The 22,893-nt window shown below is 44.1% G+C and overlaps 1 protein-coding gene across 1 annotated transcript; it reads right to left on the bottom strand.

The window, feature by feature from the left end:
• Positions 1 to 1,097: 1,097 nt before the first annotated feature.
• birc7 (baculoviral IAP repeat containing 7) lies at positions 1,098 to 21,258 on the bottom strand (the record flags this gene model as incomplete). Its single annotated transcript, XM_079516728.1, has 8 exons — positions 1,098 to 1,520; positions 4,796 to 4,861; positions 8,131 to 8,376; positions 12,968 to 13,013; positions 14,272 to 14,353; positions 16,457 to 16,556; positions 20,490 to 20,729; positions 20,799 to 21,258. 8 exons carry the CDS (start codon positions 21,256 to 21,258, stop codon positions 1,318 to 1,320), a joined length of 1,443 nt encoding a protein of 480 aa, XP_079372854.1. The 3' UTR covers positions 1,098 to 1,317.
• Between the last annotated feature and the right edge of the window lie 1,635 nt (positions 21,259 to 22,893).

The raw sequence follows: 22,893 nt of genomic DNA, 5'->3' as shown, positions 1-22,893 counted from the left end.
GACATCATTATGATGTCACTGAGCATCATGAAGGTACTGAAAGACCCGCCCACCTCAGACATCATTATGATGTCACTGAGCATCATGAAGGTACTGAAAGACCCGCCCACCTCAGACATCATTATGATGTCACTGAGCATCATGAAGGTACTGAAAGACCCGCCCACCTCAGACATCATTATGATGTCACTGAGCATCATGAAGGTACTGAAAGACCCGCCCACCTCAGACATCATTATGATGTCACTGAGCATCATGAAGGTACTGAAAGACCCGCCCACCTCAGACATCATTATGATGTCACTGAGCATCATGAAGGTACTGAAAGACCCGCCCACCTCAGACATCATTATGATGTCACTGAGCATCATGAAGGTACTGAAAGACCCGCCCACCTCAGACATCATTATGATGTCACTGAGCATCATGAAGGTACTAAGACCCGCCCACCTCAGACATCATTATGATGTCACTGAGCATCATGAAGGTACTAAGACCCGCCCACCTCAGACATCATTATGATGTCACTGAGCATCATGAAGGTACTAAGACCCGCCCACCTCAGACATCATTATGATGTCACTGAGCATCATGAAGGTACTAAGACCCGCCCACCTCAGACATCATTATGATGTCACTGAGCATCATGAAGGTACTAAGACCCGCCCACCTCAGACATCATTATGATGTCACTGAGCATCATGAAGGTACTGAAAGACCCGCCCACCTCAGACATCATTATGATGTCACTGAGCATCATGAAGGTACTGAAAGACCCGCCCACCTCAGACATCATTATGATGTCACTGAGCATCATGAAGGTACTGAAAGACCCGCCCACCTCAGACATCAGCAACATTATGACAATTACAACAATATAATTGCCCGGGTGAAAATCACCCGTGTTTATTGTTCTGGGGCTGAGAAAAACGGAATAGTTCAAATCGCCCAAAATGATCCTAAACTGTGTCGGTGTGGCAGTGTTATTCGTTTGGGGTGTGTTCAGGGAATGCGCTCAGTTTTCCGAGCGTGCTGGGCGGTGACATCGTAAGCAGAAGTCTGCTATTTCCGAAAAATCATGAAAATGTGGTGCAAATCTTTGAATATAGCCTATATTCTTTCAGAGCGAACGTTTTTAACTCAAATCTTTGCTTCTGGGGAGGTCCCTGGAACAACATATTTTCAGATGGGGGGGTCGGCAGCCCTATTACATATAATCTTTGGGGGTCCTTGACATGAAATATTGAGAACCACTGATGGAGGTTTTTCAGAAAATTGTTTTTTTTTTAAAAAATGTCGACGACAGGCCTAAACGGGTTAGGACATGAAGGCGCGGACGCTGCCCCTGATGACCGCCCTGCAGATGGGACAGTGGCGCAGGCTGGCGGCGCAGTCTCCACACACCACCAGGTGACCACAGGGGATGAACACCATGCTCACCAGCTTGTCCATGCACACCTTGCACGTCCTCTCCTCCTGCAGCTGGCGCAGGAGCTCCTCTGGGCTGGGGTCGCCCACCACTGGAGGGAATGAAATACAATTAAAGGAGCATTCAGTGATTTGGGTGATTTGGAAAAACCCCCGGTCCGCCCCGGTAACAAGATGTGCACATGCACACGATCTACAGTGGGGAAGTACAACAGACCAACAGCACGTGCACCAAGGCCCGCCCCACTCGATCATGATTGGAGGAAGGCCCCTCTCATCCTGATTGGATGAAAGCTTTGCCACCCAAAGCCCAAACCGAAACTAGTGTTTTTGACCCCAGGGGCTCACTGGGGATAGGGACAAACTCTTTATATGGTCAGCACACTTTATAGTAGGGAGGATTATCCAAAACATAAGAAAAAATAAGTGATATTTGAATTAAGTGAAATCACTGAATATACCTTTAAATTAAATTAAATATAATAATGAAATAACAAAAACTAGAATTGACAAAACATTTGAGTTCACTGAAAACGAGAGGCTCCGCAAAACTAACTGAAACTGTTTTGCATTTAAAACGACACTAACTAAAATTAACTAAAATCACTGAGAATGTCCTTAGTTTTTAGTCCTTGTAAATATTTCATACATAAGTCATTTAGCTGTGCCAGGTTTATGAAACTTTTTCATAAAATCTTCTGCTAATTTCACAAACTGACTACTACCACATTAGTTAGAGAACATTAGCTAAATGTGTGGCAAATCTGCAAAATAAAAATGCTTACCACCATTCTTCACAGATGTGTTCATGAAGGTGTCTACTATAACATATACATTTGTTCCAACCCAACTCCCTTGGGAAACTTTGTGACAGCTGCTGAAATCTGGGGTACCATTAACAACCAATATAAGGCACAAATTCCCAAAATGTCATTATACTTTAAGTAGCATGTGACATGTCAAACTAGGGGTTTTTCATGATGCTGAATCCATTCCAAGCATTAGTTTTACACGAACATACTCCTTGGGCTAAATTAGGCAATAGCCACTTGCCCTAATGTGCCCAAATGTGCTGACCTCATCGCATTTGTGATGACGGCTATGGGCATTTTTAGGCAAATGAGTGTTTTTTGTGCAAAACTAATGCTTGCAATGGATTCAGAATCATGAAACCCCCCTAGTTTGACACATCACATGCTACTTAAAGTATAATGAAATTTGGAAGTTTTTGCCTTATATTGGTTGATAATGGTACCCCATCTTTCAGCAGCTGTCACAACGTTTCCCAAGGGAGTTGGGCTGGAACAAATGTATAATGTGATAGTAGACACCTTTATGAACACATCTGTGAAGAAAGCTATTGGTAAGCGGTTTTTTTTGCAGATTTTCCACACATTTACATATTAAAATACAAAATGACCTGCCAGTGAGGAGTCCCCACCGGGAAGATTAAATCTCATGACTGAAAACGTTTGTCCCAATCTGTGATCCGTGAAACCGAGGGAAAGGAGCCTATACCCACCGACCCACGCTAGCACAGTTCCCTAAGCTGTTTTATGAATGATGTTTTGTTGATGTTCTTCTAAACCCATATGTTCTGCATTCCAGTTGAAGAGACCGCAGGTTGACATCTGCCTTTGCTTTCATGAAATATCTTTAATCTAATCTATTCTATTGGCTATAGTTTGAACACTTTTTCATATATACCGAGAATAGCCTATCTATGAGCACGTTACAGGTGTGTTGATTTCGTCGACTAAAACTGAGACGAAAAATGTTCGTCGACTACCTTTTTCCACTGACGAAATGGAAACTAAATGGAAACTAAATTAAAACTAAGCTATGATGACTAAAACTAAGACTAAATATACTGACAATTTTGTCAACAAATAAAAACTAGACTAAAATGTTAGGAAGGGACTAGTGGACAAGAGATCCAGTATAAATCATTTTACACTTGGTTGCATGGTGAAAATAGATCTACAAGCTCACACGACACATTGTGAGCTTGTAGATCTGCTATTTTCAGCAAGTGTAAAAACAGTCATTACGACGGCATCAAGGCCCGCCAAAATACATTTTAGTTGACAAAATCAACTGTAGATTTAGTCGACTAAAACATTCCAGGTGACTAAAACTAAATGAAAACTATTCAAAAGACTATCTATCACTAAAACTAAAATCAAAATTTGCTGCCAAAAACAACACTGGTTACAGGTGTGTTGTGAGCTTGTAGATCTGCTATTTTTTGATGCACAACATGATTCTGTGAAATACTTCTGTAGAATCCCAATGACAGTGAAATCAGTCGTGGGCGACTCCGAACTTGAATCCATGTGGAACTAACCTAACTCTGACCAGCAGATGGTGCTGTGCACTCTTCAATGTTTGAAATCAAATAGTTGGTCTACTCTATGGATCGAATGCTATATAGTCTGGAACTACACCTCCTGAATGCTATATAGAGTCTGGAACTACAACTCCTGAATGCTATATAGAGTCTGGAACTACACCTCCTGAATGCTATATATAGTCTGGAACTACACCTCCTGAATGCTATATATAGTCTGGAACTACAACTCCTGAATGCTATATAGAGTCTGGAACTACAACTCCTGAATGCTATATAGAGTCTGGAACTACACCTCCTGAATGCTATATAGAGTCTGGAACTACACCTCCTGAATGCTATATAAAGTCTGGAACTACACCTCCTGAATGCTATATAGTCTGGAACTACACCTCCTGAATGCTATATAGTCTGGAACTACACCTCCTGAATGCTATATAGAGTCTGGAACTAAATCCAAGTAAGTAATCTCCAATTTCCTATTTATTTTAAAATATCTTTACATTTTATGTTTTAATTTCCTTTTCTGCTAAGCAGCAAGCTATATATGCTTAGATGATTTTTTAAATTTACATTACAGGATAAATTTGCGCGACTGTAAAGACGAAACGGAAGTGGTGAGGAGGCCCCACTTCCGCTTTATTATATTTTTGAGTGGTGCAACCACTCCAACGAACAGCAATGTCCGTGTTCAACTATGCATGTTTGTGTGTTTGTGACCAGTACCAATGAGTACCAAAAGTGGCGCTGTTGTGCCAGAAACGGAGATAGAGAGATAGTGCTGCATGTTGCCTGCTAATGAGAGAGAGAGAGAGAGACAGAGAGGGGGGGGGATTTGCACCACTCAGTTCACACGGGTGTGATTTGTTTACTCATGACAGCTCTTCCGTTGCTCCAGACTGCAAGATGGAAGCATTTGAAACTTGCGAGAGGCAACAAACAGTCTGGTATAACGCAAGACTTTTGGTGACAATAGTGGGTCTAGATATATAAAGTGTGTTTTTGTGGTATACCAACCTTTCTCTCGGACAGGCATCTGGCTCCTCACACTTCCAGCGCTGGGACCCTGTCTCACATCGGACTCTGAGGGGATCGGCACACCAGCACCACATCAATAACACAAGACTTGGGATATTTGACATATTTCACTTTCAAAATATTGGGTTTTTGACCATATGCACACCCTGGGAGGCTGGGACGTGCAGAGAGTGTTACAGAGGCAGGGGCTGGAAGAAAAATTTGGAAGAAAATAGCCGATCTACAAGCTCTCAACGCGTCGCGCTGCGACGCGTTGAGAGCTTGTAGATCGGATATTTTCCGGGCGGGACTCGTTGGCTAATGGAGATGCGGTGATGACATTGATTTCTAAACAAATTCTTTCAATGCAAAATGCCGCGTTCAATATCAGGAGAGTTCCGAATAAATCAATTCTCGGGTATGGCCATTTGGAATTTCTTCCACCATTAGTAAGTAGCTGCATTCATGGTCTGGAACTTAAGAGTATATATGAATAGAGACAGCACCGGATTTCTCCTCCCATCCACTTGCATTAAGTTGCTCAAAAGCGCATGAGGCGATTTCACTCCTCCTTCTGGGTAGGAACAGAGTGCATTCTGGGATGGATTGGGCCCAAACACATGAACGCGCTGTGCCGTTGACTATCATTGCACGCGTTCACGTATGAAACAGCGTTCACGTGTCATCATGAACGTGCGCAATGATAGCCAACGGACCAGCGCGTTCATGAATTTGGGCCAGCGCGGCAATACCAAATTCGGCCACTATGTCCATTTCGCCTCAGGTTTTCCTCCGGGTGCCGTCTCTATTAATATATACTCTAAGGCAGGGGTTCTCAACCCGTGGGTCGCGACCCCTCGGGGGGTCGCCAAATTATTTTAGGGGGTCCCCAAATTATTTAAAAAAAAAAAAAAAAAATTATTTTTAAATTTTATTTTCACTTTTTTTCAAAAATAGCAGACCTACAAGCTCGCCACTCGGTGGCGCGCTACGAGCTTGTAGATCTGCTATTTTTAAATAGCTAAATTATAACAATGCTTAAAACACCAAAAGGGGTTCCCGCCCAAAATGGTTTAAGGTTATTGTAGCAGTCAATTTATATTGGGGGTCGGGAGGGGGCGGGGCAGGGGTCCCGAGACGTTGCCAAAGCATTTTCGGGGGTCCCCGGCCAAAAACGTTGAGAACCCCTGCTCTAAGGTCTGGAAATTAAGGGCAGTTGTTTTACAGACGGGTTAAAGGGCAGGGGCTGAAGCCCCCTTTGATGTCTATGGGTGCACGTTCGGAAGCGCTCGCTTTCAGTAAAGCAACGTCCATGCTGCCTCCTGCAATTATGTGCTAATTCAAAACAGGTGGTACGCACGGGCCGTTGAGTGATATCCAACGAGCACTTCCAAACTCTGACACTTGGGAAAATAATCACCTGCAAGGACAGAAAATAGCTCATTACATGACAGTGTTGATTTCGTCGACTGAAACTAAGACGAAAAATGTTCATCGACTACCTTTTTTCACTGACGAAAACGACATGGAAACTAAATGAAAGCTAAGCTATGATGACTAAAACTATGACTAAATATATTGACAATTTCGTCAAGCTAAAATGCTAGGAAGGGACTAGTGGACAAGAGATCCAGCTATAAGTCATTTTACACTTGGTTGCGTGCTGAAAATAGCCGATCTACAAGCTGCGACGCGTTGAGATCTACAAGCTGCGACGCGTTGTGAGCTTGTAGATCGGCTATTTTCAGAAAATGTAAAAACAGCCATTATGACGGCATCAAGTACCGCCAAAATAACTGTAGATTCGATTCGATTAGTCGACTAAAATCTCATGATATTTAGTCGACTAAAACTAGACTAACTAAAACATTCCAGGTGACTAAAAACTGACTAAAACTAAAATCTAAATTTGCTGCCAAAAACAACACCGTTACATGTCTACGGTGGATTTTTATGAAACAAACACTTTACAGATATAGAAAGAGGATAATTCAAGCTTTTCGTACAGCTGCAATGTTGGTGAGTTTAAAGTTGTTTAATACAATCAGATAGGACTTTTCTGTTTGGAGGTATGGGCTGTCAATGGCAAATTGCCAAAAGTGGAAGTATGATTGGGAAACCCCGTGCAGCTGGGCTTTAACATTGAGCGCGTTTGCACTTCCGCATTTTGGGCACCAAATTTTGGTGCCCAAATCGAAAAAAGGCGGAAGTAGAAGGCTCTTCCGGGTGCTTCAAAACGCCACTGAGCAACTTCCACTGACATGAATAGCTGGGGGGGCGGAGCTTCGCGCCAGATCAGTCTCTATCCTTTTAATACTCTATGGGAGGAACTGGCTACGTCCCACCGGCGAAACTCCCCCCTGTCAGAAGCGGCTTGGATCATATGTGAAAGAATGATAAATTATGAATTAGAAGATTTAATTTTTCTTTCGTTCTCTCGGCTTTGTTTTGTTCTCTTGTTGAGCTCTATGTTCTTTTTTGTCTTTGTTTGTTTTCTCTCCTTTTTATTTGATGTAATCGTGGTGATGTAAAATGAATGGTTGGTAAGCAGCATCAATTAGATGTTTTTTTTTAAAATGATAGATAGGGGCAGGTATCAATACGATTTATCTTCTTCCTGCACCTTTTCTTTTCTTTTATGGAATATGTAAAATGAATATACCGGTAATCATGTAAAACCATAACTGAACTGAACTGAAATTAATTAAATAAATATTAAATGAAAAAAAAACACCTCCCAGCCATTGTAAAATACCCGATAACCTGAGACCTCTCGTGGCTTATTGCTTAAATCTACAAGCTCGTAGCGCTACGAGCTTGTAGATCTGCTATTTTTGAAAAATTGTGAAAATGTGTTGAAAATCTTTGAATATATATTCTTTCAGAGCAAATGTTTTTAACTCAAATCTTTGCTTCTGGGGGGGGGGGGCTCTGGGGGCTCTGAACAACATATTGTCAAATGGGGGGTCGGTGGCCAATTACATATATGTGTTGGGGGTCCTTGACATGAAAATGTTTGATCATAGAAACATAGGGTTTTTCAGAAAACTGTCAGGCATTTTGTATAATCGTCCTCAGGTCTAAATGGGTTAACCCATTTTGGGCGGGAACCCCTTTTGGTGTTTTAAACATTATGTTATAATTTAGCTATTGAAAAATAGCAGATCTACAAGCTCATAGCGCGCCACCAAGTGGCGCTCTACGAGCTTGTAGGTCTGCTATTTTTGAAAAATCGAAGAACGACTGACATAGAAACATAGCTTTTTCAGAAAACTGTCAGGATGTAGAAGAAATTTTTTGAATCTGATGTCAGGTCAAAATGGGTTTAACAGTACCTCTGTTCTGGGTCAGGGTGGTGGTGCTGGTGGTCCTGTCCCGTTGCTGCTGCTGCCGGTCCTCCTCCTCGGCCTGCAGGACGTCGGTCACCAGGTCGGACACGTTGGTGTAGTGCCGCCCGGTCAGCAGGTACTTGGTCCGGACCAGGCTCTCCACCGTGGCCGCCTCGAAGCCCATGCGGACCACGGACTGCACCACGGGGGACAGCATGGCCGAGCCGGCCCCCAGCCCCGAGCCCACCACGTCTGGGGAACAACAGGAGGAGAAGGTTATTATTAGGTTATTATTGCGAACGCACTGAGCGATTACTATGGAAGCCTGCCTGCAGGCTTGTCTGTCACGCTGTAACACCACCCGCCCGCCACCAGAGGGCGCAGCTGTATCACACACACACACACGCACGCACGCACGCACGCACGCACGCACACACGCACGCACACAGTAAAAAAAGAAAAAGAAAATAATAATAAATAACTTAAAAAAAGAAGACTTAAAGAGAGAAAAGAAGGTCTGTGTGTGTGTATGTGTGTGTGTGTGTGTCAGACTGCCACAACAGCTGCGTTCGCTTCCCGCGTTCACGTGTCTTACTTGTTATCCTACTATAAATGTGCCACGGCTCTGTCTGTCTGTCTGTTTGTGTGTGTGTGTGTGTGTGTGTGTGTGTACGGTTGTAATGCACGTAACTCGAGAACCGTTCGCCCCACCGACTTCAAATTCGACACACGTGTTCCACACTCCCACAGGGAGTGCAGTGCCCGGTATCCAGTCGGTCGGACCCACGGTTCTCCAGAACCACCACAAAAGGCTCTGGTCAGGCTCTGCCACCTGTGCAATTTCCAGCCTCTGGCTCTGCCAGTGGGCCTAATGAGGCCAATTCCTCTCACCTGTGCAATTTCCAGCCTCTGCCTCAGCCAATTGATTGCCACGGCAACCCCACACCTGCCAATCGATTACTTAACCACTTTTCACAGTCAGTTTGCACTCTTCAACCACATGCACATAGAGAGATATCCATGTGGGACACCGACAGATAGTTAAAACGGGTGCTATGACAACGGATACTATTAGGTTCCCAAGTTGCATCGTTCCCAAGTAGGCCGGTGGCCGACAGGCACGTACAGGTCTAATATTTATAAACTACATTGCAGTCGCTGTACCGCACTGTTGTGACGAAAAGAGAGTTGAGCCAGAAGGCAAAGCTCTCCGTCTACCGAGCAATCTTCGTTCCTACTCTCACCTATGGTCATGAAGTGTGGGTCATGGCCGAAAGAATAAGGTTGCGAATACAAGCGGCCGAAATGAGTTTTCTTCGACGGGTGGCTGGCATCTCCCTTAGAGATAGGGTGAGAAGTTCAGTCACACGAGAGAGACTCGGAGTAGAACCGCTGCTCCTTCGCCTGGAAAGGAGCCAGCTGAGGTGGTTCGGGCATCTGGTTAGGATGCCTCTCGGGCGCCTCCCTAGGGAGGTCCGCGACGCACGTCCCACTGGGAGGAGACCCCGGGGCAGACCAAGGCGCAGTTGGAGGAAACACATCGACTCACTGGCCTCGGAATCCCCCAGGAGGAAGTCACTAATGTTGCTCTGGAGAGGGAAGTCTGGAGCACTCTGGTGGAGCTGTTGCCCCCGCGACCCGACTACGGATAAGCGGTTGAAGATGGATGGATGGATGGATGGATAACGAGAACTAAAAGCCCCCCAGCCCCGAGGCCACCACGTCTGGGACCGGACAGGACAGGAGGACGCACACAAACTAGTAGCCTGGGTTTATTGCCAACCATAGTCGCAGATTACTATGAAAACCTGCAAAACCTGTCAGAGACTCCGTCCAATGACTCCATCACGCCACCACCATATATGGCCGTCTCCATATATGAAGATCGCGACACTGCCCTCATCAAAACCTGGATAACCATACATGGAGAAGACTGGATCATCATCTATAGATCTGCATATATGGAGCCAGCCAAGAACTCGACATCTGACCTCAAACCCCTCAAACCCTTAGATCTCCATATATGGAGCTGACATTCCATATGTCGATCCGTCCGGCCATAGCCACCGTTTTTAACCCAAGGAGTGTTTTTTGTGCAAAACTAATGCTTGGAATGGATTCAGAATGATGAAAACCCCCTAGTTTGACATGTCATATGCTGATATGACATATGATGAAATTTAGATTTTTTGTTGTCTTATACAATAATGGTATGGTCACATATTATGCTAATTACTCAAATTGCTCAACATGCAACTTTTAGCAACCACGCTGAATTTCATCCATTATGCCTATAGATAGCATTTCTATCTAATCATAAAAGTTTATACTAATCACCATTTCTGGGAACAATTCCGGTAGACTAATTCAGGGGTTCTCAACCCGTGGGTCGCGACCCCTCGGGGGGTCGCCAAATTATTTAGGGGGTCCCCAAATTATTTTCAAAAAAAAAAAAAAAAAAAAAAGATTTTTTTTAAAAATGTATTTTCACGATTTTTCAAAAATAGCAGACCTACAAGCTCATAGCGCGCCACTCGGTGGCGCGCTATGAGCTTGTAGATCTGCTATTTTTCAATAGCTAAATTATAACAATGCTTAAAACACCAAAAGGGGTTCCCGCCCAAAATGGTTTAAGGTTATTGTAGCAGTCAATTTATATTGGGGGTCGGGAGGGGGCGGGGCGGGGGTCCCGAGACATTGCCAAAGCATTTCCGGGGGTCCCCGGCCAAAAACGTTGAGAACCCCTGGACTAATTGATTTTGTGGGGAACAAAAACAGGTCCAGACAGACAACAGTCTCTCCAGCCAGAAACGTATTCCGCTACCTCTGAATGCTACATAAGAGTCATTTAATTTCTGCTCGTTTGTTTTCCCCACACACGCACATCCCTCCTAAAATACGGCAGCAGTCTGACAAACGGCCATGTTTGATTTTGGCAGCAAATTTAGATTTTACTTTTAGTCATAGTCACTTGAATGGTTTTCATTTAGTTTCAGTCACATTTTAGTCACCTGGAATGTTATAGTGTTAGTCTAGTTTCATTCATAGTCTGGGTTTTCGGTGGTGAGGTGACCACCGCTCCGGTGGTGAGGTGACCACCGCTCCGGTGGTGAGGTGACCACCGGAGCTGAAATAACGTTGAGCGGTGGTGAGTAAAAACAGAGAGAAGGGCTGGGGCGGTGGCGGTGGTTTGCTCTTCACCGCGGCTCGTGACGTCATGTTGTAGTTCGGTGGTCACCTCACCACCGAAAATCCAGACTATGTGACACATGTCATAAGATTTTAGTTGACTAAATCTACAGTTGATTTAGTCGACTAAAATGTATTTTGGCGGGCCTTGATGCCGTCGTAATGACTGATTTTACACTTGCTGAAAATGGCAGATCTACAAGCTCACAACGCGCCGCAGTGCGACGCGTTGTGAGCTTGTAGATCTGCTATTTTTTCAGCCAAGTGTATGACTTACACTGGATCTCTGGTCCACTAGTCCCAACATTTTAGTCTAGTTTTGATCTGTTGACGTAATTGTCAGTATATTTAGTCTTAGTTTTAGTCATTTAGTCATTAGTTTTCATTTAGTTTCCGTCAGTGAAAAAAGGTAGTCGACGGACATTTTTCGTCTTCGTTTTAGTCGACAAAAACAACACTGCTCAGAAGGCGGGGGAACCTGTTTCTATTTAGTGTTGTTCTGATCCCACGTCTGGCCGAAAGGCATCGTATTAAATATGATCCCTAAAATCCATGCCTCAACCCCAGGGTCTTTTTGATTGATTGATTGAAATATTTATTAACAGTTTGCAGAATTACAGTACATTTCAAGCACAAACTCAATACAAAGGCTGTTAACTGTGAGTGGACGACCCAATTAAGCATTACACTTGTTTCCAATATGGGTCCACCATGTTCAATTCATCAAAAACATTTAGAGACGTACAAATAGACACTTCTATATAGACAATGAACAGAACAGGAATTCATCATAATGGAGGTAAAAAGGGAAAAGAAACATACAGTGAGGGAAAAAAGAGGTGGGGGGGAAGGACTGTTCCCATGTTGATGCCATCGCACACACACACACACACACACATGCACGCACACACACAGCAGGTTCGTCATCCATCCATGTCTTTCTTTTATTTTAAACTCAAAGATTTTGAGCTTTTGCTTTGCACTGTGAGAAAGTGTTCTCACAGCATGGGAATTAGCATACATGTACACTGTAAATGGTGACGTACATGTCTAATAAACAAACAAGAAGCTACTTGGCCTGTTCTTTTTTTTTTTTATATACTTTTTATCACACAATTTTGTAATCTATTTTTCACCCCCGTGTCAATTATCTAATGTGATCCTGGGCTCTACACACCCTCCGCCAACCTGGGGAGAGCAACGGACTTGAACTCATGCTTCCTTCATGCATGAGTGTCCAAGTTGCAGGAACATGTTATTCCAACCAGTTCCTTTCCCCTCCATCAGGCGCCCCGGCTGGCCAGGGGGAGGCGGTTTAGAGACCAGGATTACTGCCATGTTTTTGTGAGGGTACCTACCCTAGGGGACACGGGGAGAACATGCAAACTCCACACAGAAAGGCCCTTTCGCCAACCGGGTATGGGCACTGATGACGCGGAGGAGAGGACACGCCGCCAGCGCCCACCGCGTCCCGAGCGGGGAATCGAACCCAGGACCTTCTAGCTGTGAGGCGACAGCACTACCAACTGTGCCACCGTGCCCCTACTTGGCCTGTTCTATTCATAGTTGAGAAACGTAGAACCTTTAAAGTCTGCTCGTCTTGCCCAAATAAATAACCAACCAGCACACGCCACACCACACCACAGTGACGTACCGTTTCCAGAGCCTATGTCTCGACCGATGGGAGTCTGCATTCCACCCTGGAGGACCAACCAAACACAGAACAGAAGTCAGTTTGCGTCACGAAAGAATAGATCACAATCGATTCAACATATTGTTTGACACATTAAAGGAGCATTCACTGATTTGAGTGATTTGGAAAAAAACAAACCCGGTCCGCCCCGGTAACAAGATGTGCACATGCACGCACTACAGTGGGGGGGGGGGGGGGGGGGGGGGGGCAAGGGGCCAGTGAGGCTATTCAACGTTGAAGCTCTGGGCCCTAGTGGTAGGAGGAGGGACTACAGGCGGACCCGTGGATTCATGACCGGGAAACCCCGTGCAGCTGGGCTTTAACATTGAACGCTCGGTTGCACTTCCGCATTTGACCACCAAAATGTGGTGGTCAAATGCGGAAGTAGACTTTCTGAGACGGTACTTCCGGCAGTCTTCCGGGTGCTTCAAAACGCCACTGAGCAACTTCCACTGACATGAATAGCTGGGGGGGCGGAGCTTCGCGCCAGTTCAGTCTCTATCTTTTTATATACTCTATGGGGGGGGGGGAGTGCAACAGGCCAACAGCACGTGCACCAAGGCCCGCCCCCCTGCACTCGATCATGATTGGAGGAAAGCCCCTCTCATCCTGATTGGATGAAGGCTTTCTCACCCGCCACCAAAACCGAAACTAGGGGTTTTTTTTACCCCAGGGGGTCACTGGGGACATGGAGGAACTCCTTATATGGTCAGCACACTCTATAGTGTACACACGTCCTAGCACATTTTCATTGATATCAAAGAGAGAAAAATATTCTGATTTATTTTCTTTTTCTCCTTCCGCATCATACTCCTTGCTCTTTCGCGCATGCGCGTTGTCGTTCACTTCCCTGTTTGCCGTTCACAAAGAAAGGCTCAGCTAGGGAGCTCTCCGTGGTTTTGACCAGATGGATATACTACCCCATAAGCTCTTCATTTCTGACTTCAACATGCCTCTCGTTCAAAATATGAACGTGAGTGAAAATATGTCTCACGTTTTTTGTCCGGAACGGAAGGGGGGGGCTTACAGAGTAAAAGCGGCCATATCTTCCCGGCACCCCAACCTTCTATTTTGAAAGAAATCCCGGCGCTGATTGTGTTAATGTTTCTTACCACGGTCTGGCCCAGGTGGAAGTGGGTTGTTGATATATTAATGTTTCTTACCACGGTCTGGCCCAGGTGGAAGTGGGTTGTTGATATATTAATGTTTCTTACCACGGTCTGGCCCAGGTGGAAGTGGATTGTTGATATATTAATGTTTCTTACCACGGTCTGGCCCAGGTGGAAGTGGGAGTCCTGGATGTTGCTGACATATTCCTGTCCTCTGGTCTGCAGCAGGAAGTCACATCTGATGAGGAAATACACGTTAGTTAAATCCACCATCTGATGAGGAAATACACGTTAGTTAAATCCACCATCTGATGAGGAAATACACGTTAGTTAAATCTACCATCTGATGAGGAAATACACGTTAGTTAAATCTACCATCTGATGAGGAAATACACGTTAGTTAAATCTACCATCTGATGAGGAAATACACGTTAGTTAAATCTACCATCTGATGAGGAAATACACGTTAGTTAAATCCACCATCTGATGAGGAAATACACGTTAGTTAAATCCACCATCTGATGAGGAAATACACGTTAGTTAAATCTACCATCTGACGAGGAAATACACGTTAGTTAAATCTACCATCTGATGAGGAAATACACGTTAGTTAAATCTACCATCTGATGAGGAAATACACGTTAGTTAAATCTACCATCTGATGAGGAAATACACGTTAGTTAAATCTACCATCTGATGAGGAAATACACGTTAGTTAAATCCACCATCAAGAGACACCGTTCACAAAGGGCCGGGCAGAAACCTCGATTATCTCCATATATTTTACCTGTTTTGTTTTTTCCTAAATTAATGCTCTATAATGAACGTCACACAACAAAAGCATCAAAAAGAGCAGATCTACAAGCTCAAAATGTGGTGCGAACGAAGCGTTCGGAGCTTGTCGGTCTGCTATTCATACTTTTATTGTGTATACATATTCGGCTGATTTTAAGCGGAAGGGAAAGTCTGTTGGCATACAACCACCTTATTGGCTTAAGAGATTGATTATGTTTTAACCCATTCAGGGTCGGAACCCCATTAGGTTATACTTTAGCTATTGAAAAATAAGTGCCGCACTATGAGCTGTAGATCTGCTATTTTTGAAACATCGTTAAAATGTGCCTCAAATCTTTGAATATATTTTAATGTCAGAGCGAACGTTTTTAAGTCAAATCTTTGCTTCTGGGGGGTTAACCTGGAATATTTTCAGCTGTGGGTCGGCGGCCAATTACATGTCATTGTCGGGGTCCTTGACATGAAATATTGAACATCACTGATACAGAAACATGAGGTATTTCAGAAAACTGTCAGGATTTAGAAGACATTTTTTTAAATTTCGACGTCAGGCCTAAATGGGTTAAATGGAGACGATGATGGAGGGCTCGTCTGAGGACCACCTTGTGTGAAACGTTGCATGCACGACTTTTGTAAAACACTTTTTTTTTTAAATATTACTCCTCCCACCCTTTTCACATTGGTCTATTATAGCGCCACCAGGAGATTATAGCGCCACCAGGAGGCCACACATCACCTGACCTGGCCTGGTGGAGACTTGTGTTCCCCGAGGGGCACTTTATCTAGTTCCATTTGGTTCCATTTTGCACACATTCAGAGACGTGTTGATTTCGTCGACTGAAACTACGACGAAAAATGTTCGTCGACTACCTTTTTTCCACGGACGAAAACTAAATGGAAACTAAGCTATGGTGACTAAAACTAAGACAATATATATTGACAAAATGTCGTCAACAAATAAAAACCTTAGACTGAAATGTTAGGAAGGGACTGGTGGAAAAGAGATCCAGTATAAATCATTTTACAATTAGTTGCATGCTGAACATTTTTTCAGCAAGTGAAACAAATCAGTCATTACGACGGCATCAAGGCCCGCCAAAACACATTGGGCTCCATTTTCATCACCGCTAAACCCCTTATCCCTAAACTTCTTTGCCTTTTTTACTATTTTGCAAAACATTTTTGAATAGTTAAAATGGCCAGTCTACAAGCTCACAATGTGTCAATGTAGATTGGCTAGTTGAACTGCTCAAAAATGTTTTTCAAAATAGTAAAAAAAGGCAAAGAAGTTTAGGGATAAAGGGTTTAGCGGTGACGAAAATGGAGCCCATTGTGTTCGACTGCATCAACTGTAGATTCAGTCGACTAAAATCTCGTGATATTTAATCGACTAAAACTAGACTAAACACTAAAACATTCCGGGTGACTAAGATGTGACTAAAACTAAATGAAAACCATTCAAGAGACTAATGACTAAAACAAAATAAAATCAAAATTTGCTGCCAAAAACAACAGTGGTTCAGAGACGAGCGGCGTCGGGTCGTACCGTGGGAACCACTTGGCGTGCTCCTGCCACGGGTCGTCTCCGGGCTCCCAGTTCCTCAGCCCTCCGTCGCAGTGGAAGCACTTGACGTTGTCGCCGTGACCTGAGGACACACACAGCGAGAACCGGAAGATTGGGCTCCCAGACATGGGGGTACAGTCAGGAAGAACCTCATTCCTAAACCTTAACCTCGGTAAGACTATGTCTAAACCTGACCTTATTCCTAAACGTAACCTCAGTACAACTATGTCTAAACCCATGGCTGAGGGAAGTAGGGTCCACCCCAGCACAGCCCCCCCCCCCCCCCCCCCCTCGGACAGGAGGGGAAAAATTATAAAGATTTTAATCAAAACGGATTTCGGTTACTAGGCCTAATAAATATTAATATTATAAATGTTAGTAGGCCTAATAAATATGCTCCGTCACAGTATCGGCGCCTTATCCTGGTTAATTGCCTGTGTCCGTTTGCTCATGCGTGTGGAGACTAGGGAAAGTAAAAGCCACTTTCCTGCATGAAAATGCACAGTAAAACTATGTCTAAACCTAACCTTATTGCTAAACGTAACCTCAGTAAAACTATGTCTAAACCTAACCTTATTGCTAAACGTAACCTCAGTAAAACTATGTCTAAACCTAACCTTATTGCTAAACGTAACCTCAGTAAAACTATGTCTAAACCTAACCTTATTGCTAAACGTAACCTCAGTAAAACTATGTCTAAACCTAACCTTATTGCTAAACGTAACCTCAGTAAAACTATGTCTAAACCTAACCTTATTGCTAAACGTAACCTCAGTAAAACCATGTCTAAACCTAACCTTATTGCTAAACGTAACCTCAGTAAAACCATGTCTAAACCTAACCTTATTGCTAAACGTAACCTCAGTAAAACCATGTCTAAGCTGATACAATAATGGGGGTCAACGCTAGCTCACAATATCTTGCTGATTTTCTCATTAATGACTGCATAGTGTGTGGACATTTGAGTGATACTGATGGCTTTCAAAGTCAAAGTCAAAGTCGTACGATTAGTCACAGACGTTACCGCAGTGAAATTTGTTCTCCGCATTTGACCCATCTCTTCGAGCGGTGAGCCGCAGTGTGCGCCGCGCTCGGGAATCATTAGTTGATTTGACCCCCAATCCAACCCATTGATGCTGAGTGCCAAACAGGGAGGCATTGGGTCCCATTTTTACAGTCTTTGGTGTGACCCGGCCGGGGATCGAACCCCGACCTCCCAGTTTCAGGGCGGACACTCTAACCACAAGGCCACTGTCTGATGGCTTCATACAGTAGATGTGTTTGACAGCATCAGTGGTGTGTAAATTAAATGTTTGTTTGTTTACAACTTATCTTTGCTAACATGTTGGATTCATATTAGAGATGCTCCCGATAATCGGCCACAATCGACAATTTACCCTATCTGGAGAAAACAATCTTTTATTTACAGTACACCATTTAAGTGGTATAAATGTCAATCAGATATTATAGTATAATAGCATTTTTCATCTTTGTGGCGGGCCTAAACATTCTCCCCTTCCTCCCCACACACAGGAACACAGGTTTTGATGTGGGTTTTGAGATATAATAATTTTGGAAATATTCAAATTTGCCTCTTACGCACAAGATCGGTATCGGTATCAGCCGATCATGAGAAAAGCAATCGGTGATCGGGATCGGTCCCAAAAAAACCAGATCGGACGGAGCATCCCTGATTCATATACTTATGTTCAAAGATTGTCATTTTTGGAGAGAATACGAAAACCTTCCTATCACCAAACACATTTATTGGCAGACCCCGCCCTGCAGTGTAAAACCTGAGGATCGCAGGCCTATTATAATCATTCAGTGCAATAATGAGTCTCTTACTCCTATATGCAATGTCTCTAAACACAGGCAGTGTAGCAAAAATAAAGTGTAGAATTACAATATGCTATAATTCCATTCCAAATTCCGTGCCAAGTGTTTTTCGCTACACCTCCTATCCTAGGGCATATAGACAGTATTACGCTGCAGGACGTCGTGAGCTTGTAGATCTGTTCTTTGTTGTCACTTCCGGTACACATTAGGCTGCAATCACGCAACAAAAAATACCTATGTTACATAATTTGTGTAATATTATATTATACATGTTTTGGAAAATGTTTTTAATTAAATCAATAGCCAAAAACAATGCATAGCCTATACAAAAAAATACATTTCCCAGGACCTTTGATAAATTCCAGGACCCTTGATGAATTCCGAACCAATATTTCCAGGATTTTCATGACGGTTCACCCCAGAGGACGGATGCTAGGGACCAAGTGGTCATAGTCATAGATTAGTCATAGATTAGATATTTCTCTACCATAGACACTTAACCCATTCTGAACGGGAACCCCTTTTGGTGTTTTAAGGATTATGTTACACTTTAGCTATTGAAAAATAGCAGACCTACAAGCTCATACAAGCTTGTAGATCTGCTATTTTTGGAACAATCGTAAATCCTTGAATATATATTCTTTCAGAGCGAACATTTTTAACTCAAATCTTTGCTTCTGGGAGGTCACTGGAACAACATATTTTCAGATGGGGGGACATATATTTTCGGGGGTCATTGACATGAAAATGTTTGAGAACCACTGACACAGAAACATGAGGTTTTTCAGAAAACTGTCAGGATTTAGAAGGAATTTGTAGAATCGTCCTACGGTCTAAAAACAAACAAAAAACATTTCCCCCAAATTCTGTGTCCTGTGTGTGTGTGTGTGTGTGTGTGTGTGTCCTGCATGTGAAACCGCCCGGTGGCTTGTGTAACTATATAAGGCTGTTGGTGGTACGTGTGGCAGCTTCTGGTCAGTCAGATCTATATGTAAACGCAGCCTTCCAGCTGGTCCTGTCCAGGCTTTTCTGTCCCCCCAAACCGCATGACTCAGCTGGACAATTGTCCCCCACACACGGGAACTCTCTCACAATGAGGGACCAGCATAGTGTCCAGCAGTCCAGTGGCTACTCTGTGTGTGTGTGTGTATATAGCTTAAACCATTCTGGGCGGGAACCCCCTTTTGGTGTTATATTTAAGCATTATGTTATGCTTTAGCTATTGAAAAAAATAGCAGATCTACAAGCTCATTGACATGAGCTTGCTACGAGCTTGTAGGTCTGCTATTTTTTGGAAAATGTGGCGCAAAGCTTTGAATATGATATATTCTTTCAGAGCCAACGTTTTTTAACTCACATTTTTGCTTCTGGGGGGGAGAGGGGGTCCCTGGAACAACATATTTTCAGATGGAGGGGTCGGCAGCCAATTACATATAATCTTGTGGGTCCTTGACATGAAAATGTTAGAGAACCACTAACATAGACAATCATGCGTTCTTAACTGGCACGATTTAGAAGGCATACGTCCTCAGGTCTAAATGGGTTAAATAATATTCCAATATTCCAAGGACTATTCAAAAAAATCATTTAAAATAAAATAATATGTCTTTTTTTTTAAAAGGCTTGTGAAATAAGAATATTTTGTGTTTTTTAAGTGGACAACAATGAACATGCACGTGAAGTCGCTCACAATGAGGGACCCGTGTGTCCTCTGTCCAGCAGTCCAGTGGCTACTCTGTGTATATAGCTTATATTCCATTGATTGGACAACAAGGACTGCTATTCAAAGATAAACTCAATTATATACAAGCATAGGCTTGTGAAATAAGAATATTTAGTGTTTTTAGTGGACAATTGTCCAGTGGCTATAGCCTACTCTGTTACTGTATAGCATATTCCACTTTGATGAATTGAACAAGGTGGACCCTCTTGTAAACAAGTGTAATGCTTTATTGGGTCGTCCACTCACAGTCTTTGTATTGAATTTGTGCTTGAAATGTACTGTAATTCTGCAAACTGTTAATACATATTTCAATCAATCAATCAACCATTGAGAGCAAGGACTGCTATTCAAAGATAAACTTTAAACTCAATACGGATTTTTGTACGCATAGGCAGGCTTGTGCCTTGTGAAATAAGAATATTTAGTGTTCAATCAGTCTGTCATGTCACCAACCTGTGTAGAAGAAGCCCGCTCTGGCCAGGTCGTCGGGCCGGATGGTCGCTCCGGGGGGCCAGCTGTGGAAGGTGCTCATGCGGGAGTCCTGCGCCTCCATCTCGGGGTACACGGCCTGTCCCATCGGGGCTCCCTGCTCGTCCACGGTCAGCCTCTGGAGCTGACTGAGGAGCTGGCCGTCCACGGAGTCCGTGTCACTGCTGTCAGAGGAGGAGGAGGAGGACTCCTCCTCAACAAGTCCTACCAGAGGAACGTTCCCGACGGCTCCTCCACCACCACCACCACCACCACCACCCCCGGGGTCCCCACCACCATCACCACCCCCCAGGCCCCCGAGCATGAGCACGAAGCCGCAGCCGGGGAAGTGCCTCCGGTGCTCGGCCGCCGCGTCGTCCCCGGCCGCCCAGCATTGGAGCACGCCGCCGCAGCAGAAGCACTGCACCTGGTCCTCCTCGCCCAGGAAGAAGAACCCGGCCCGGGCCAGGTCCCCGGGGGCCACGGGGGCCGAGGGAGGCCACGGGGACCACCTCCTCCTCCCCGTCCCCGTCCCCGTGGCCTGATCGGCCGGGGGGGACGGTCCCCCGAGGGGGTCCAGGAACGTTCGGAGCCGGTCTCCTTCCCCGCGCATGTGGGGCTCCTCCAGGGTGTATGCTGTTGTTGTTGTTGTTGTGGTGCTGGTGTCATCCGACATGATGGCTGCTGCTTTCCTCCTCCTCGGCTTGTTGATGTTGTCTTCGTCGTTTATTAGTCCGCTGCTGCTGCCAGTCATCCCGTTTGCGTTCCATAGTAGTTGGACTAGGAACTGGAACTCTATAGTGGGACCGCTGCGCTGCGCAGGCTGCTTTATTATAGACACACACACTATGCTTGTATGCTGTTAACAGCTGGGTCCGGCAGCATAACATGTGGGGGGGGGGACGTTCCAGAACGGTCATGATAACAAACTAAAACCGAGGCTGCCTGCCTGCTGCTGGCCAGCAGTGTTGATTTCGTCGACTAAAACTAAAGACGAAAAATGTTCGTCGACTAACTTTTTTTCACTGACGAATTAAGGCTCGTATTAAAGAACTAACCCTAACTCATAAATAATTCCTGGCTCCGCGCCTGTGACGAAAACGACATGGAAACTGAATGAAAACTATAAGGTAGATGATGACTAAAACTATGAGACTAAATATATACTGACAATTTGGTCAACAAATACAAACTAGACAAAAATGTTAGGAAAGGACTTTAGTGGACAAGAGATCCAGTATAAGTAAAAGACAAGTCATTTTACACTTGGTTGCATGCTGAAAATAGCCGATCTACAAGCTCACAACGTGTCGCAGACTCGCAGCACGACACGTTGTGAGCTTGTAGATCTGCTATTTTCAGCAAGTTTAAAAACAGTCATTACCACGGCATCAAGTCGTAATGACTGTGTTAGTCGACTAAATCAACTGTAGATTTAGTCGACTAAAATCGTATGATATTTAGTCGACTAAAACTAGACTCAAGAGACTATAACTAAAACTAAAATCTAAATTTGCTGCCAAAAACAACACTGCTGCTGGCCAGTGCTGGGAGGGGGGGGGGAGTATACTCACTCAATTAAAAAATGTACTTGAGTAAAAGTACTAGTACTAAGTATTGGCATCAAAATGTACCAAAAATAGAACAATTTCAGGAGTTTTCAATAGGCCTAACATGTATAAAAAGATCTTTTGAAAATAGCAGATCTACAATCTCAGTCACAACACACGACACGACATATTGAGAGCTTTAGTATTTTCAAATAACCAAAAAGGCCTACAGGGCTGAAGTGGATACAACATTTCCAATTAAGTATACTGTAGTAAAAAGAGGACACTTTTGGACAAGATTAGCAAAAATAGCAGTTGAGAGCTTGTAGATCGACTATTTTCAGTGGCGCAACCCAGCACTCTTTAGCTAGTGGCGATGCGGTGTGTAACGACATTGGATTTCTAAACAAATTAGTTCAACGCAAGATACTGCGTTCAAGTTCAGGTCAGGTCACTCGGAGGAAAAAAAGCAATTCTCCTGAATGCTGCCTTCCTTCCGGCATGGCATGGAAAGGAAAGGAGTGGCATTTTGCATTTCTTTCACCATGTAGTAAACGCTGCATTCGTGGTCTGGAGAGGGCAGTTGTTTTACAGATGGATAAAAGGGGCAAGGGGCTGAAGCCCCCTTTGATGTCTATGGCCTCACTCACACCTTCGCAACAGACTGATGTATGCTTGTTGTATACAAAGGATGTGACACATCTTGCCCCAATGCATTTCCAATGGGAGTCACATGGTTTGACACAACATTTGTGTTGTATGAGGGGGAGGGGGGCAGTCGAAACACAGCCGAAAGCCATACAACAGCTTGTAGTCCAAAATGTGGACTACAAACCATG

Source organism: Electrona antarctica (assembly GCF_951216825.1).
Source record: "Electrona antarctica genome assembly, chromosome: 2".
In the NCBI taxonomy this organism is placed as follows: Eukaryota; Metazoa; Chordata; class Actinopteri; order Myctophiformes; family Myctophidae; genus Electrona; species Electrona antarctica.
Note: the sequence above shows the minus strand (reverse complement) of the source record. Positions and strands in the feature narration are given on the sequence as shown.